General features: G+C 40.2%; 1 protein-coding gene across 2 annotated transcripts; it reads left to right on the top strand.

The window, feature by feature from the left end:
- The first annotated feature begins 1,655 nt into the window (after window positions 1–1,655).
- On the top strand, window positions 1,656–17,733 carry Ddx18 (DEAD-box helicase 18). 2 transcript variants are annotated; one of them, XM_042685177.1, is made up of 14 exons: window positions 1,656–1,829; window positions 3,411–3,689; window positions 6,218–6,343; window positions 8,523–8,658; window positions 9,017–9,117; window positions 9,230–9,429; window positions 9,512–9,626; window positions 10,831–10,970; window positions 11,999–12,160; window positions 12,402–12,554; window positions 13,246–13,359; window positions 14,769–14,825; window positions 15,115–15,292; window positions 16,594–17,733. In XM_042685177.1, exons 1-14 carry the CDS (start codon window positions 1,733–1,735, stop codon window positions 16,734–16,736), a joined length of 2,001 nt encoding a protein of 666 aa, XP_042541111.1. In that variant the 5' UTR covers window positions 1,656–1,732; the 3' UTR covers window positions 16,737–17,733. The 2 variants fall into 2 exon arrangements, with proteins under 2 accessions (XP_042541111.1, XP_042541110.1); XM_042685176.1 differs by having other exon boundaries at window positions 6,212–6,343.
- The last annotated feature ends 728 nt before the right edge of the window (window positions 17,734–18,461 follow it).

The raw sequence follows: 18,461 nt of genomic DNA, 5'->3' as shown, positions 1-18,461 counted from the left end.
AAGGCTTTGGGCTCTGAAAAAAAGCAACGACATAGAAATCATCCTAACTTATAGGTAGCTATAAAGATGGGCCAGCCAGCATTTCCTAGGAGTAGGAAGACTATGTAGGGCAGAATTCATTAAAGCTAAGACTGAATGGATAATAAAGAAGAGGCTTACAGACTGAATGAAAGGAAATGAGGAGAGGGTGTATAAAAAATGGAGACCACTTGGGAGCATGAAACAAGCACCCTACAATCCCATCACATTTTTTTTTCTGAGTGACCAAAATATCTCCCAGCTGGTCTCAGTTCTCCCCTTTGCCAAGCCCATTCAAACAGTGGTTATAAATCAATCCTCCAGAAACATAATTTTATCACCCTGCCATCCTCAAGAATCTACATTGTCAACTGAAATTGTCACACTATATCCAAATGGCAGCCTCATTTACTTATCTTTACTAGGACTCTCCTAAACGCTGATGGCAGGTCTGTTCCCTTGATACCAGGAAGCTCAATGCTCTCTTAACCTCATTTATATTATTGCCCATCCAAATTTGGCTCATTCTTAGGATCTAGCTCATGTGCTATCTTTTTTGTTCTTTCCTTAACTGTTCCAGCTGCCAAAATTGCTGGGCAACTGGCATTAACAGATTTGGAATTTAATATATGTGAATATTAGCCTCATTTAATCCAGATCTTGTCTAAGTGAGCTGTATCTTCCTTAACTCTGAAAGGAATTGTAGAACAATATATAATTCCTCTGAAACTGAGTGTCCCATGTCTTCTTACCTTTATCCTTCTTTACTAACATACTTCAATCCCCTTTCTTTCCCCTTCTTGTATTCTGTACAGCACATACAAAGCTTGAATATTCAAGAGCATCCTTGCTGCATTTATCACTTGTCCACTATGAAAGTCGTGTTGAAATTTTATTCCCAATGTGAGAGTGTTGAGAAATGGTGGGACCTTAAAAAGGTGATTGGGTCATTAAGAGGGTTTAATATCTTTCTTGAGGGGGTGAGTTTTCACGCCCTCAAGGAAGAAGCTCAAAACTTCCTTAGTTAACAAGGAGGGCAGACTGTTATAAAGCAATGCCACCTTTCCAGTTTCTTCTTTTCAGTATATACCCTCTGGCCCTTTCATATCCACCCTACTATAACACTATACAGCTGTTTTATATATATGTATATAATATGCGTAATATATATGTAATATAAAATATATTATCTATAATAATATATGTTATACATAACATATATAATATAGTATATGTAATATGTAATATATGCTATCTATAATAATATATGTCATATATAATATATATTATATAATATATAATAATATATATAATATATTATACATAATAAAACATATGCATATACAGCTGTTATGAAACTTTCCGGCCTCCAGAAACATAAGCCAAATTAGACATATTCTTTATGAATTTCCTAGTCCTGAGTATTTTTTTAGCGACGGAAAACAAACCAAGACAACTCTCTACTCTTCGGTCTTAACTTCCATATTCAATTTGTCACTCTTGTGCAACGACGGACCTCCATGTCCCCAGGGGGCGCTGCAACGGCGAGGCTTCTGGATTCCAACGGCGCACGCGCCCGGAAGCATTTCTGCCCCGCCCCGCCGGCCGGAAGGATCCGCAGATGTGTTTCCGGCTGGCCTAGTTGCGCACGTGTGTTGGGCTGCGGGCGCTGAGCCGCGGTGCGGAGGCGCCGCTGGGGCGTCTTTCTGGCAGCATGTCGTACCTACAGATGAAACTTCTGCGCAAGAAGATCGAGAAGAGGAATCGCAAGTTGCGACAGCGAAACATAAAGCTGCAGGAAAAGCTGCAAGGTGAGCGGAGCGGAGGCGGCCCCACGCGGGCCGCGGGCCGGGCCGGAGCCCGGATCCCACGGCGGGAGGTGCGGCGCGCTCAGGCCCCGGCCCCGGCCCCGGCCCGCCGGGGCCGCCCACCGCCCCTCCCCGCACCCGTGTAGTCGCTGAGGCCTCCGGATCCCGTGGGGCTCCGACCGGCCAGCCACCTAAAGCTTCCCTCTTGCCCTTCAGCCTCATAATGTGAACCCCGTCACCTCCTCGGGGCCTCGTCGGTGCTCCTCAGCTGCGAGCTACTCATCTTAGTTTCCTGTCTTCCCTTGGTTCTTACACCTTTTCCTCCCAAATGCTTAAGCATGTAGTCGTGTTCCTACACATCTCGTCACGGGCTGCAGGTGAGCTTTAGTGACGTTGCCCTGTAAATGTAGGAACTCTTCACTTAAGGTCCTCGACTTGCATCGAAGAATTAAGAGTTTCTGGACAACTCACGATGGTAAGGAAACCTGGCAGAGCAGACAAGCAGATATACAGACAAGAAACGGAAGGGCAAGGGCACAATCTAGCAGAGGGTAGGTGCTGTCACGGGGAGATGGACACACAGCTCCTTGGGCCGTTGGGGTATTTATGTGATAAAGACAGGGGTCTGGCTTCAAAGTTACGTAAAGATAGTTGCTTCCTCCCCCCCCCCCCCCCATCACACCTGGTGTTACCCTCTAGTTTCCAGGTAAGAATGCACCCTGCCATAAAACATCCTTATCCTTCAGATAAAGGGGGTTGCCTAAGTTTGGAGGAAGCGTTTGTCTCAGGAAGACATACATCATGTTAGACAAGTGTTAATTCTTGGGGTGAGGAATGCATCCCTCGGGAAGGAGTTCATCCTGTGGTTCCTCTTTGAAGCAAAAAATAGCACTTCTGTGTTTCTAAATACCATATTTCTGAGTTACCTTCACCAGGCTGTTTCCTTAGGTTGTCCTGTTTCATTTTCATCTAAAGTGTATCTGTAGGGAAAATAGAAAAAAAATCTGAACAGTAAGTTTATTGCTCCCTATCTCAGATGTCAAATTCCTTAAGGCTTCTCTGTGGCCTGCACAATGGCTTAAAAAAATTTTATGTTTTTGTTAATCCTTCTTGCCTCATTTACAGTCCCAGTTTTCTGTGATCGAGATTTTGAAATGACTGTCCCCAAGGGGAAATGCTAGTCTAACCCCAGGTGGTTTTCAGCAGATAGTAATGATTTAAAGTTTTCATACATTGACAATTCCTACAAAATAGTTGGTATAGGTGTAGATAGAAGTAACAGTGTTTTGCTTGTATATAGATACTGAGAGGAATAAATGCTTTCATTAGCGGTTTTCAATTCACTGCAGCCTAAGGGAGTTGGAGTTGAATGAGGGAGAAGTAGCAACTTAGATAAAGGAAGTAATTTCATTCACAATATTAGTTAAATTTACCAAGTACCACTAAAATGTATACATTGTAACTTTATAACTACCTCATTGAAGTTTTCCAGTCCCAGACTCCCTGGAATTTCTCATGTCAGAGTTCAGTGCCCCCAGGGTCTTCATTAAAAATTGTATACATGTTGTTTCTCTTTTTAAATAGGGGCATCAGATGAGGGCCTGTCAGAAACTCAAAATGAAAATGTGCCTGAAGAAACATTGAAAGTTGGAAAGATTAAGAAAGTTAAACGTTCTGTAAATGTGAGTTTGTCAGAAGTACAAAATGGAGATATCTCAGAAGACACTGTGGAAAATGTAACACTTCAACCAAAAGAATCTAACACTTCAACCAAAGGAGAAGTCGAAGCAGCACAGTCTCCTAATACAGAATCAAAAAAGAAAAAAAGGAAAAAAAGGAAAACGATGAATGATGCCGAGCCTGGTATGTACCCCATTCTCTTTGAACTTTAGCTCTTCCTTCACAGTTTTCATTCTACCTTCCCTCCATTACTGTCATGTGAACATGACATGTAAAAGCCCTCCCTCTATGTTCACCAGTATGCCTGAAACGTACATAATAGGTGAAACATTTTGCTGCTGAAGAAAGGGAATTACTCTTAACTTTTCTCAAAATATTAAGCAGTATGTCATATTTTTACATTCTCTAAAAAATTTAAAACCTAGCAGTTAGATAAAACTATAGGAATTTGCTCGAGGTAGACTCAGTTAACTGGACTTTTTCGATAAATAGGGTGTGCTATGAATATTAGTCTTAGCCTATTTATAAACAGTTACACAATTTTAACAATAATTTCAGTGAATAGTGAGATCTACCTAGCCCTTTTTGTGTCAATGAATTTCACTTAACTGCATTCATTTACCTCTTTTACTTATCTGTTTTTTTCCTTCCATAATTCCACCCTTTTTAAAGGCAGACTTACTTGCGAAGTATATAAAATGGCATGTAGATTTGTAGGTGGTTTGTTCATGTGTATAATCGTAGCTACTCAGTAAGATGAGATCTGAAGATCATTGTTAGAAGCCAGCCTGGGCAGGAAAATCCATGAGACTCTTAGCTCCAATTAACCACACCAGAAAGCCAGAAGTGGAACTGTGGCTCAAGTTGTAGAGTCACAGCTTTGTGCAAAAAATGGAAGAGACCAGGCCTTCAGTTCAACTAAACTCTAGTACCAGGAAATAATAATAGCATGGAAGAAGGTTTTGAAGAAACAATTTTAATTTTGGGGGGGGGGGGTTCAGTCTTGGGGCTTGAACTCTGGGCCTGGGCACTGTCCCTCAGCTCTTCAGCTCAAGGCTAGCGCTCTACCACTTGAGCCACAGCACCATTTCCGGCTTTTTTCTTTTTGTTTATGTGGTGCTGAGGAATCGAACCCAGGGCCTCAGGCTTGCAAGGCAAGCGCTCTACCGCTGAGCCACCTTCCCAGCCCCAAAACAATTTTAATTTATGCTGGAGTAGTATAGGCAGGATAATGAAGGAGGAGGAAGATTATTGAATTTAATAAACTAGTGATGGAATGGACTTTTTAATTGAGCTATGGCCAAGTAGAAATCTCAAAGTAGGATAGGACAGGGGTCAGCAAACTATCTGGCCTTCCACCTGTTTTGTTTTGTTTTGTTTTTAATTTGGCTTACATCATAGTGTGTTAGATTATGTTGTCTTTATTGCAACAGAAAGCATTTGAGAACTATGAAGGCTCAAATATTCATAACTTTTTATAAAAAGTTTACCCACCCAAGTTAAAACATCCTGTTGATATATCTTACTTCAAGTAAGTCATTCATTTACAAAGTAGCTTTTGGCTGTTCCCAGATATGTGTGGCTCTTCATGCTGCCTGCAAACTCAATTGTAACTTATAAGAAAACTGTTTAAATATAAGGTAAAATGAGATGGAAATTCATGAAGCTTAAGAATTAGTTTTGATGTGGTTATAATCTAAACTTCTAAAATTAATTGCTTTAAGAGTCTTGTTCTGAGTATGCCCAAGGAAGTCATACTCTTCAGTCACTAAGTCGCAAAATCTGCATGCTTTTAAAACTGATAAGGAAAACAGAAGTCATAATCCAGGGACACCGATTGACCACACCATGGCTTTTGAATATGTCGGTCTTAGAATCCTCATTTCTGTTCAGCCTTAGTGCCATAAATTTTTATAAAAGCCCAGCATGGTGGTAAACCCATATTAGAGAGCTGTGGATGGTGGAACTGGAACAACAGGTTGGGACCATGTGATGAATGTATGTGTGATAACAAGTGGGTTTTATAGAAAATTAATGGCACATGGCATGACTTATAAAAAGCCTTTTTAAATAAAATCTGGTAAGTGCCCTTTCCCTATGCTTTAATAAATCTTCATACATTGCTTAGTGCAACTTAGATTTGTTCATATTTGGTTCTAATGGTATTATACTTTTAGGAATCTTACTAAGTTTTGTTGGCAATTCTGTATAACCAAGATGTTTTCTTGAAAAGGATTCCTTTTTTTTTGGTCAGTCAGGGGGCCTGAACTCTGGGCCTGGGCGCTGTCCCTCAGCTCTTCAGCTCAAGGCTAGAGTTCTATCACTTCAGCCACAGCACCACTTCTGGTTTTGTTTTTTTGTTTATGTGGTGCTGAGGAATCAAACCTAGGGCCTCATGCATGCAAGGCAAGCATTCTACCACTGAGCCACCTTCCCAGCCCCTTGAAAAAGATTCTTTGTTTGGGTTTTTTTTTTAAATGTATTTTTTTTTTTTTTTTTGTCTTTTTGGTACTGGGGATCGAACCCAGGACGTTGCATTTGCTAGGCAAGTGCTTTGCCACTGAGCTACATCCCAGCCCAAGATTCTTAAATATATATTTAGCTTTGGGAAATATATCTCTGCATAACAAGTCTGTTATGATTTTTTTAAAGAAAAAATCATATGATTGTTTTAAAGAAAAAATCATTATGATTGTTTTTTAAAGCCAAAGATACTAAAAAGGCAAAAATTGAAGAAGGCACCAAGACTCCTCCTAAAGAAACAGAAGACCGTGTTGAGAAGCCCAACAGTAAGGACGATGATAGTGAAGTACCCAGCCTGCCCATGGGACTGACAGGTAACGTCGAGGGAGATTTCTGGATTTATCTTCTTGGGAATGTCATCTCTGTCTTCTGCTTTATGGTATTTGGTTCTTTTGGTTTGTTCCTTATTTTTCTTTTCCACATTCCTAACACTTCAGTACTTTGATATGTGCATAGCTTCTACTACTCTTTGTTTCTTTGCTTTACCCTTTTTCAAAACATTTAGTCTTTAATTCACAGTTCCTGACCAGAAATGGCTACTTGAGCCGGTTTGCCTTGAACTTTTTGTTTATTCTGTTGGTTGCTTGTTTTTTGAAAATACTTAGGTCCAACCCTTATTTTATGTAAACAAAATTACAAAGGTGTGTAGCTCAGTGACTAGCATTTACACATCATGCTTATTATGCACAAGGAAAAAAAATAGTTCCAAAAGATACACAGTGGTACATGCTTTACAACAAGGGTAATTTTGCCTACCAGAGTGACTAGGTCCAAGTTTGCCCAGAATTTTCCCAGTGTGAGTACTAAAGGTCTTACACCCTAAAATTCCAACCGCCTTATTATAAACCTAGAAGATTGGTTACTCTATCCTAGGAACATTTTTAATGATCAAAAGGACAATCTGCTGACATCCAGAAGGTAAAGGCTGAAATGTTATGAAGGCTATAGCTGATGCATAGCCTTCCAAAACTGTAGCTGTCTTCCAGTGCTAGAATGAACCCTGGGCTCATTCTTTAGCCACTATGTTTAGCCAGAATTATCCAGCCACAATGTCATTGCCATCCTTCTTCAACTTACTGTCTTTATAAGCTTATTGTTATAAATAGAAAATAGAAGCCGTAAGTGCATTTGAACACTTAGCATTGTAGCTTAGCCTACCTTAAATTAAAGATGCTTAGAGGGGCTGGGAAGGTGCCTCAGTGGTAGAGCGCTTGCCTTGCATGCATGAGGCCCTGGGTTCCATTCCTCAGCACAACATAAGAAAAAAGCTCAAGTGGTAGAGCGCTAGCCTTGAGCTGAAGAGCTGAGGGACAGCGCCCGGGCCCAGAGTTCAGGCCCCACGACCAGACCTCCCCCCCCCCCCCCCCCCCCCCCCCCCCGCAAAAAAAAAAGATGCTTAGAATTCTTCCTTCAGCTACTGTTTAACAAAACCCTCTAATACAAAACCTACTTTCTAGTAAAGTATTGAACATTTCATGTAATTTATCAAATGCTATCCTAAAGTGAAAAACTGGTTGTTTTGAGTGTGCTTTTACAGCAGCATAAAGTTGAAAATTTGTGACTTGAACTATCTTTCTGGAACCATCAGTATTTCCAAGGCAGAGAGGCCTTGTTTTACAACCTTGCTGTAGATAGGAAGCTACCCAGGGAATTTTGATATCCCACCCTGCTGAAGAACTACTGCACTACTTGCCCTGTGAGTTCATATGGGTTCTATGGCTGTCTGATTCCTCTCTGTGGTCTTATTGGAGTAAAATTGACTGCTTTTTACCTGACCCTAGGCTCCATTTTTATGTTTTATCCTTTCACGTTTTATGTCATATGGACTTTAAATCATGTAACCACCATCAGTGAAGAAAGTGCAAGAGGTTTTTTCCTAATCACTATCAGTAGAAATGATTGTGGGGGCGGGGAGGGGCTGTTTGGTTCTTGTGGGTCATGAGGTTTGAACTCAGGGTATGGGTGCTGTCCCTAAGCTCTTTCAGCTTAAGGCTAGCACTTTACCACTCTGAGCCACAGCTCCACTTCTAGTTTTCTGGTGGTTAATTGGAGATAAGCGTCTAATGGACTCTTGCCTAAGCTGGCTTTGAACCACAGTCCTCAGATCTCAGCATCCTAAGTAGCTAGGGTTACAGGGATAAGCCACCAATACCTGGCTGAGGGGAGGGCGTTAACTGTAAGAAGACCTTCTAAGAAGCAAGGCTAGTTTTGACAGCTATTAACAGCATTAATTTATTTTTATTTTTATCTTCTTTTTTTTTTTTTTGTCTTGGGGCTTGAACTTTGAACCTAGGCACTGCCCCTCAGCTTTCCAGCTCAAGGCTAGCCACAGCGCCACTTGCAGCTTTTTCAGTTTATGTGGTGATGAGGAATGGAACCCAGAGCCTCATGCATGCGAGGCAAGCACTCTACCACTGAGCCACCTTCCCAGTCCCAACAGGATTAATTTTTAAGAAACTTAAGTTTGCTAATAATAAACTGTCTTCTGCATAGGTGCCTTTGAGGATACTTCATTCGATTCTCTAACTTATCTTGTCAATGAAAATACCCTGAAGGCAATAAAAGAAATGGGCTTTGTACGCATGACTGAGATTCAACACAAAAGTATTAAACCACTCCTAGAGGGCAGGTATGATTATTAATAGTGATGTTTAGAAATTAGTTTCTATTCTTAGGGGTAGGAAATTGTAAAGAAAATACCAAAATGGTTTTGTTGATTTAACATTGTATTATGACCAGTCGCAATAAGAACTTGTAAGTTATTTACTGATGTTTAAAGAATTAATTTCTTTTCTGTAGCTCAATTTTTATTTCTGTGTTAGATATATAGGATGTTATTGGTATCAGTGATAGGGAAGGAATGGGCTAGATTTTTTTCTTCCTGCTTAGCTCAGTGTCTAAAATGTCTAAATAGTGCTTTATTGGTGTTCAGTAAATATTTGTGAATGGGTAGATATAATGTCTTTTTCTTTTCCCTTTTTGTTTAGGGATCTTTTAGCAGCTGCAAAAACAGGAAGTGGCAAAACCCTGGCATTTCTCATTCCTGCTATTGAGCTCATTGTTAAGTTAAAGTTCATGCCCAGGAATGGTAAGCTTTTGATCTATTTCTACCACTGTTTCACTAGAAGTTTGTTGTAGCTTATAGGGCCTCCTGCTGACAACCATGAGACTTGTACCTTCTGTCATTTTTGGATTTTTAGGAACAGGAGTCCTCATTCTCTCACCCACTCGAGAACTGGCCATGCAGACTTTTGGAGTTCTTAAGGAGCTAATGACGCACCACGTTCACACATACGGGTTGATCATGGGTGGTAGTAACAGATCTGCTGAAGCACAGAAACTCTGTAATGGGATCAACATCATTGTGGCCACACCAGGCCGTCTTCTAGACCATATGCAGGTAGAACATTTATATGTATTGTCACTCTTGTTTTATATGAAATATAACGACAGCTGACACTTCTTTTCCATTGTTTTGTTAGAATACTCCAGGATTTATGTATAAAAATCTACAGTGTCTAGTTATTGATGAGGCTGATCGTATCTTAGATGTTGGATTTGAAGAAGAATTGAAGCAGATAATTAAACTTTTGCCAGGTAAGTAGATGCATCTGCATGTAGCTTAAAAAGTAGGGAGAAGTTGATTGTGGTTGTTCCTATAGGAAAACTCACATATTTACTGCCAGAATTTTATTTTATTGTGGCAAATGAAGTAGTTAAACCAGTCATGCTTAGAGGTAATTTGGAATACATTCATCAGATTTTTACTGAATTTATAGTTTTGGCATTTTTGATAACATCAGATTCCCTCCTTTGCCATCTTACCTACTGTTTCCTTATGAACATCTTTGGAGAAACCCTAGTCTTGTCTTCTGTGTTATATTTGACTAGTACATCTTATGGTTACAGTCTTATATCATTATAAATTGTTCATAATAATACCATGATTGTGCTCATTGTGATTTATGTATTGGTATTCTACCAATGTATATAATTAATAAACTGTATATATTAAACTCTTCAAGTTTTGATAATCTGATGTCCCTTAAAAACCATTACTGTAATAAGATCCTGAACATGTCCTTCACCCTCAAATTTTTCTGCCCCTTTTCCTCAGTACCATCCTATTTTTTTAGACTATACCAGTTCATCCTTTTAGCTGTGGATGACTGTTGTTGGGATTTTCTGTGGTACAGTTTAGGAGTTATATATGCAGTTGGAATATGATTATTTGTCTACAAGTTATAAAGGCATAGATACCTTTTTCTGATTAATAACTATCCAGAAAAGGGGTGTGGAGCTGGTGAAGTTTGTTGTTGTATTTTTGGGGAGAGGGAGAGAGGGAGTGCTGCCTCTGAGGCTTGAACTCAGGACCTGGGCCTGAGCTTTTTGCTCAAGTCTGGTGCTCCTACCACATGCCATAGCTCCACTTCCAGCTTTTTGGTGGTTAATTACAGATAAGAGTCTCAGGAACTTTGCTTCCCAGGCTGGCTTTAAGCCTTGATCCTCAGATCTCAGCTTCCTGAGTAGCTGTTATCACAGGTGTGAACCAGCAGTGCGTGGCTGGCTGGTAAAGTTTTAGCTACCAACTATTTGAGTTTTCTTGGGTGAGATTTGGAAATTTGCCTTTGAAGGAATTTGTCCTTATCAAACTTAACAGACCTATGAAGCTTAACAGTGTGTCCTTTTTACTCATTTTAATAGTGACAGCTCCTCTACTATTCCTGCTATATCTATGTGAAGTGTTTGTAATTGTGAAATAGTTATGGAAATTTGGGCTATCTCTGGTTGTGTGTTTCAGTACGCAGACAAACCATGCTCTTTTCTGCCACACAAACTCGAAAAGTTGAAGATTTGGCAAGGATTTCACTGAAAAAGGAGCCATTGTATGTTGGTGTTGATGATGATAAAGCCAATGCTACAGTGGATGGTCTTGAGCAGGTACTTTTATAAACAAAAAGCTTAGAACTGTAAAGATCTTGATGGTGTTTCATTATAATTGTTTAGAAATTATCCATAGAGGGGCTGGGAAGGTGGCTCAGTGGTAGAGCGCTTGCCTTGCATGCCTGAGGCCCTGGGTTCAATTCCCCAGCACCACATAAGCAAAAAGAAAAAAGCCGGAAGTGGCGCTATGGCTCAAGTGGTAGAGTGCTAGCCTTGAGCTGAAGAGCTGAGGGATAGCACCCAGGCCCAGAGTTCAGGCCCCACAACCGGACCCAAAAAAAAAAAAAAAAAGAGAAGAAAAATAAATTATCCATAGAGCAAACAAATTAATGAACTTTTAATCAAAGACAGCAAATTTGAGTACCAAAAACTAATAATCAGATCAACTCTTTACTCTTAATACTGCTTGTTACATTGGAAGCATGTTATACTGCCAATTTTAAATACAGTTTAAAAAGAAAAAAAGATGTTTCTAATGATCTCCATAAGGTATAAAGTAAGTTATAGCTGTGAAAGGTGGTGTCAGATCCAAAGTGGATTGATGAAAATGGGAATGTTACATGTAGAGTCCTTTTGTTTTTTTTTTTTTTTTTTTTGTCAAAGTGATGTACAGAGGGGTTACAGTTAGATAAGATATTGAGGTTTTTGATGAATCGGTTCCTTGTAATTTCATGTTGCTTTAGTATTTGCTTATTTTGGTCAGTCATGGGGCTTGAACTATGGGCCTGGTCACTGTCCCAGAGCTTTTCAGCTCAAGACTAGTGCTCTACCACTTAAACCACAGCACTACTTCTAGTTTTCTTGTGGTTTATTGGAGATAAGAGTCTCACGGACTTTCCTGCCTAGGCTGGCTTTAATCCACAATCCTCAGACCTCAGCTTCGTGGGTAGCTAGGATTACAAGTGTGAGCCACTGGCACCTGACCAGTTTAGATTGTGAATGTCTTGTGTCTATGTTACTTCACATTGTGTGGATTATTAGGCTCACTTGATTAATTTGTATCTGTTAATTTGGCTCATTTCTAGGGCTATGTTGTTTGTCCCTCTGAAAAGAGATTCCTTCTGCTCTTTACATTCCTTAAGAAGAATCGAAAGAAGAAAGTGATGGTTTTCTTTTCATCTTGTAAATCTGTGAAATACCACTATGAGCTGCTGAACTACATTGATTTGCCAGTTTTGGCCATTCATGTAAGTGGTTGCTAGGGGCTTAGTAATGTAGGATAGAAAGTATTGCTCTTCCTTAAGACTAGTTTTGAATAGTTTGATCCCATTGGAAGTCAACATCATTGCAATCTGTAGAACATAAGATGGGTTGTGTGCTTAAAATCAAGTAAGGTACCAATTCCACAGTTTGGATATGTTTATTTAGAGTTTATAGAAACAACTCCATGTTCCAGCTTTAATGAATTTTGTTTTGTTTTTAATCTAGGGAAGGCAGAAACAAAACAAGCGTACAACCACATTCTTCCAATTCTGTAATGCAGACTCAGGGATATTGTTGTGTACAGATGTGGCAGCAAGAGGTTTAGACATTCCTGAAGTCGATTGGATTGTTCAGTATGACCCTCCAGATGATCCTAAGGTAACCAACATATGGTGTAACTGGAGCATCTTTAGAAGGAATGCATTTACTGTCTGGGTTGTCTGAGAAACTCCTTTCATATCCAGGAAGTTTACCCCTGCTGAGCAGCCCTTCAGCATTTCTTGGATTAAAATGTGATTCGGGCTTTCCTGGGCTAAGGGTATGCAGAGAAGATTGAACAGGTAACAGGATGTCTTAAAGTGAGAGTATTAAATCTTTGGAGTGCTGTATCCAGAGCAACAAATGTCTGAAAGAATGAACATTTACTTAAGTTATATAAAAATTCTGTAGTATTTGTAGTAGAACAAACTTAATATTAAGTATTTCACAGGACCGTGGATAATAAAGAACAGTTGGTTAGAACTAAAGCATATATGCTCAAGCCAGCCATTTTTGAAGATGAAATACACTTCATTTATTAGCTTACAATGTTAATGTGAACATGGTATACAACTTTTTTATGGCTTTATCTTTAACTGATTACTCATTCATGAATAGTGTTTGCAGAAAATGTGTTGGCCCTGCTTTGTAGGGAACAGGGTGAAGGTGGGTATAGCCCAGTTCTGTGGGAGGCACACCATTTCAGTATAGGAGTGCTGATATACCTCTTCCTGTCATCCAAAATACAGCCGTGATGCCAACAGGTTCATGGAATCAATGCCTAAACCCAGGTTTTCTTTCTCCACCAAAGGAATACATTCATCGTGTAGGTAGAACAGCCAGAGGCCTGAATGGAAGAGGGCATGCCTTACTTATTTTGCGCCCAGAAGAATTGGGTTTCCTTCGTTACTTGAGGCAATCCAAGGTAAATACATTTGCTTAGAAAATGTTAAATTGGGACAAAGATTATTCTTATATAGGAATTGGCAGAGGGGTCTTAAGACAGGGCAGGGCTGTGAAAACAGTGAGGTTTTATGTGTTTTTTGGCCAGGGAATGTGAGCAGAAATAGCTGCCACACAGCTCAGCCCCTAGCTGTGTCTCATTCATACTTACTGTGTCCCAGGGTCTCTTGTCTCCTATTCCCTACAACCCCAGTGTAAGCTTCTCTGCTCCTTCAGGCTCTCTTATTCCTAGTCATGACTGCCTCCTATAGCCTTACCTGCTTCTCATTTTGGTACCTTTTCTTCTTATCCTTCTTATATAAGCAGTGGAATCTGCATTCATACCATCACTACTTTCTTCACTTTTCTGTTGCTGTTTTTCATGGTATCATTCCACTAATTTTCCTGCCACTGTCTCTGGGGGCTACTGCTCCTGCCTTTCCCCTAGTCTGCCTTGTGGGGAAAGTAGTTTCTACTTTGCAATTCCTTCTGCTCAATCCCTAAGTAACCTATCTGGGTTTGACCTCTCCATCCTACCATAACAGAATCCATCAAAACAGGCCTCTTGGTTGCTAGGCTTTGTGGACTGATGGCAGAACTTCTTTTCCATGACACTTGTTCCTTGCCAACCTCACTAGCATTCGTGCAAGGAGTATTTCTTCTATCTTGCAACTTGGTGCCATTCCCAAAGTTGCCCTGAACCCTATGTACAATTGCTATATATGCTCCTTTCCTGGTTTTCTAGAATTGCTGCTCTATCCTAGAAGACCATCTCAGCTCCAACCCTTCACTGCCCCACAGCACAAGCACTCCTGGAGTTTGTTGCTGATTGCAATATGCTCATCAAGAATGGACATCTATTTCCCCTCCAGCCACTCCCCCCCCCCCCCCCCCCCCCCCCCAGTAACTAGTTTAAGTCTTGAACATTTCCAGCTATTTAATGTGATGAATGATAACAAGTACTTATTGGAGCTTGTGCTCAGTAGAGCCCTGTGTGTTACAAGCCACAGTCACAGGGAAGGGTGATCTTAGAAGAGCTGATGATCCTCACTAAATGTTCCGGGTTGCTTCAGCACACCACATAATCATAGACATCTTAAAGTTCTTCCCCAACTTATTGTCTCTGTTCAGTTTTCACCTAGTCTTCCAGGAAGAAAGAAATGCAAGTCCCTAACTTGATTCATGTGCACCCAGCAGAATTGGAACTTCCTTTGACATTGGAAAGCTAGAGAAAGTAGATGCTGGTCCCCATCCTGAGGAAATGCCACATCCCAGGCTTGAGCTACATTGAAACTATTGCTGCCTGGAACCATCAGCTCTCACTGTTAATAGGACACAGCACTTTCATCCATCTCCAAATCTGAGTGTTGGTTATTCTGTTTTGTTTTCTAGGTTCCACTAAATGAATTTGACTTTTCTTGGTCGAAAATTTCTGACATTCAGTCTCAGGTACACTGCTTTTTTCCAGTTACATTTCTGAGTAAGAGATAACTTTGTCCCAACACGATCTTCACGGGGTCTGAATCTGCCCTTTCATAAGGTGGGAACTAGACTGTGAAATACTTAAGATTCCTTGCTGTGTGGTTTCTAGGTTGCTTTGTTTTTCTTTTCTTTGATCTTATTGCTGTGTCAGTTCATAAACTGACTGGAGTAAGTATAAACAAATGTGTCTTGTAGGTTACTTTATTCAGATATTTTAGATCTGTTTCACTAAAACCAATGTTTCTTTCTGTTCCAGCTTGAAAAACTCATTGAAAAGAACTATTTTCTTCATAAGTCCGCCCAGGAAGCATACAAGTCATACATACGAGCATATGACTCCCATTCTCTGAAGCAGATCTTCAATGTTAATAACTTAAATTTGCCTCAGGTTGCTCTGTCGTTTGGTTTCAAGGTGCCACCTTTTGTTGATCTGAGTATCCTTTTGTTTGTTATTAAGTCATGCTGGAACTAAGGAGCAAAGGCTTCATGGGGATTGAGTTTACCGGTGGGTTTGAGTGTGCTTTGGCCATCAGCCAGGGCTCAGATGTTCATCATGGTTCAGTTTAGCACATAGGGGTACAATAGGGTAAAAAGAGGTTAATCATGGTGGACCTTACAGGAAGAAGGTGACATAAGGCTTAAGCCTCAAAAAGACAAAGCAATCTGACCCAGTGAGAGGCAGGGATTTTTGTACCTTGCAGACAGAAACAGATGAAGTTGCAGAACTTGGTGTTTGCTGAGGCCCTCTGTGCAGAGTATTTAAAGGAAATCATTAAAGCTGTTCAAAGAGTGTTAAGCTAAGCCCCTTACAGACAGTGGAGAGTTTTATACAAAGAAAAGGCAAGTTTGACAAAAGAAAACATAAGCTTTGCTCAGGGCAAAAAGCAAGAATACCTCCAGTTGAAGCAGTTACAATTTATAATATGTGCTTATTTTCAGCAGAAGAAACAAGTTTTTTTGTTTTTAAAGTAATTATACAAATGAGTTTTAATCAACAAGTCAGATTATAGATAAATGTATCTTGAGAAATAATTTGTTAACGCTATAGTGATAAATCTTGAGGGAACTGGAGGGCCAGATTTTGGATTGCCAGCCCCATTCTTTTTTCCTTTTTTTGAGCCAGTCCTGGGGCTTGGGCACTCAGGGCCTGGGCACTGTCCCTGAGCTTTTGCTCAATGATAGTGCTCTACCACTTGAATGACAGCTATATTTCCAGCTTTTTTTTTTTTTTTTTTTTTTTTGGTTATTTAGTGGAGATAAGAGTCTCATACACTTTCCTGCCCTGACTGGCTTTGAACTGTGATTCTCAGATCTCAGCCTCCTGAGTAGGTAGAATTATTGAGCCGCCAGGGCTTGCTTCATCCCCATTTTAGATGTTGAGTCATGATTGCTATAATGAGTGCATGTTGAATCGTGTGGCCTGAAGAATAGGTCCTTTGCTTAGTTAAACATTTCTCAGTCAAATGAAGCAAAAGTCACATATGGCAGTACTGAGAGGACTTCTAAATGTATTTGTATGGGTCTTATAGCTCCTTATTTATACTCACCTTGAATTTTGTTGGGTGGAACGAATGGTTGCTGTGAATATTGCACCTGGTCTTAAATCACACCTCATTTTAGTTCCTCTACATTGTCAGGATTTAGGACAGGTGGGCAAGAGTGCAATGCAATGCATGCTGGGTTTCACTATTGCTTATCATCTCTGCTGCCTGATTTCCTTAACATTTACCTGCAGACGTGAACAGCAATGAAGGCAAGCTTAAGAAGAGAGGAGGTGGCGGAGGATTTGGCTACCAGAAAACCAAGAAAGTAGAGAAGTCCAAAATCTTCAAGCACATTAGCAGGAAGTCTTCAGATAAGAGGCAGTTCTCTCACTAATGGCCCCAGAATGGTTCTGTTTTCCTACAGGATTTTTATACTGTTTAGAATGTTCTTGGTCTTTACTTCGATGCTATGATGTTTTAATTTTAAATACTCCCTATGCGTGCACACACACAAATCATGTCATTTTGATATAACTATTTTTGTAACTTGTTATGTGAGGAATTTCTGGCATGGGTAGCTATGCTGCTAATTTGCAAAAAAAAAAAAGACTCATAATCCCATCCATAATCCCATCTACTTGGGGATGCACATAGAGATCAGAAAGATCAATGTTTGAAGCCAGCCTGGACAAAAGAGTGTAGGACTCCATATCAGATCACCGGGAGTGATGGTACATACTGTGGCTAAGAAGATCAAAGGCTGAGGCTCACCCCAGACAAAACACCTGAAAACTAACCCAACCAAGGAAAGGTGTATAGAATGTGGCTTGAATGCTAAAGTACCTGCATAGCAAACAAACCCTGTGTTCAACCCTGTGGGTATAGCCAAAAAAAGAAGACAGGACAGCTGGTGAGAGTTTATTTCTTGGACAGTCTGAATACACAGACCTGCACTCTAATATAAAAGAGTTAGAGACCTCGAGGAAATACCTAAGATGTCCCTTGAGATTATGGCCTCCCTATTATATTCCTAATTTAAAAACACTGAAATGAACATGATAAATTACACAGGACTATAGGCATTCACACACAGTAGGACCAAAGAGTACTCTTAGCAAAGGAATAAAAAGGTATAATGCCTATTTGCCTCTGATTTCCTAAAATATCTAAATGAACTGCAAAAAAGACGAAATGAGCCTTTCTTAGTTTTTACTTTAAAAAAAAAGAAAAGAAAATTCAACGTATGTGCCATTAGTACATGAATAAAGTCCCTCTGATAATATTGAAGAAACAATTGAGATTGTTGTGCTTCAATATCAAGTTGTAGAAGTATAATACGTGTTCTCCATTTGATAACTTAAAAGATCTTTTTAAATACACACACACATATATAAGTGGTGTTTGTTTTCATTTAGGTTGATGGTGAGATGCTGTATTTGGTGTTTTTGGGGGGGGGGGGGTTCCGGTCCTGGGGCCTGAACTCTAGGCCTGGGCGCTGTCCCTCAGCTCTTCAGCTCAAGGCTAGCGCTCTACTACTTGAGCCACAGCGCCACTTCCAGCTTTTTTCTTTTTGCTTATGTGGTGCTGAGGAATCGAACCCAGGGCCTCAGGCAAGCGCTCTACCACTGAGCCACCTTCCCAGCCCCCAGAGAGATGCTGTGTTTGTGTATGAGAAAAAATTACCTCTTAAAACCAGTCTGAAACAAAAATGCTTTTTGCAGTGTCTGGCAAATGAAATCAGGAAGAGTCCCATTGAGTATAATTACATAGAATATCAGAGGAAACCATGGGATGAAAGGTGTGGGAAAGGGAATGAGCTAGGTTTGACCACCTAGACTTCTTGGGTTTCAAACCTTATTTTAGAAAACAAGCAATGGGAAGAATAATCACTGGACCAGATTACTACTAGCGTTGATATTTCAGATGTTTGTGCACATGTATAGTTTTTTATTTTACCCGAAAGTGAAGTCATCCTCTGCCTTACACTTAGAACTAGCCTGTTTCATGTTCAATCCCTGCCCAACACCTCACCCTGTCTCTGTCATTAAATACCCTGTAATTTTGTATTTCATCTAAGACTGCTGTGTTCATATTTGCTTGGTTTACAGGATTTGGATCC

The sequence above is a fragment of the Dipodomys spectabilis genome, unplaced genomic scaffold, assembly GCF_019054845.1.
Source record: "Dipodomys spectabilis isolate Male_0828 unplaced genomic scaffold, ASM1905484v1 ptg000094l, whole genome shotgun sequence".
Lineage (NCBI taxonomy): Eukaryota > Metazoa > Chordata > Mammalia > Rodentia > Heteromyidae > Dipodomys > Dipodomys spectabilis.
This window is presented reverse-complemented; position numbering and strand designations above follow the sequence as displayed.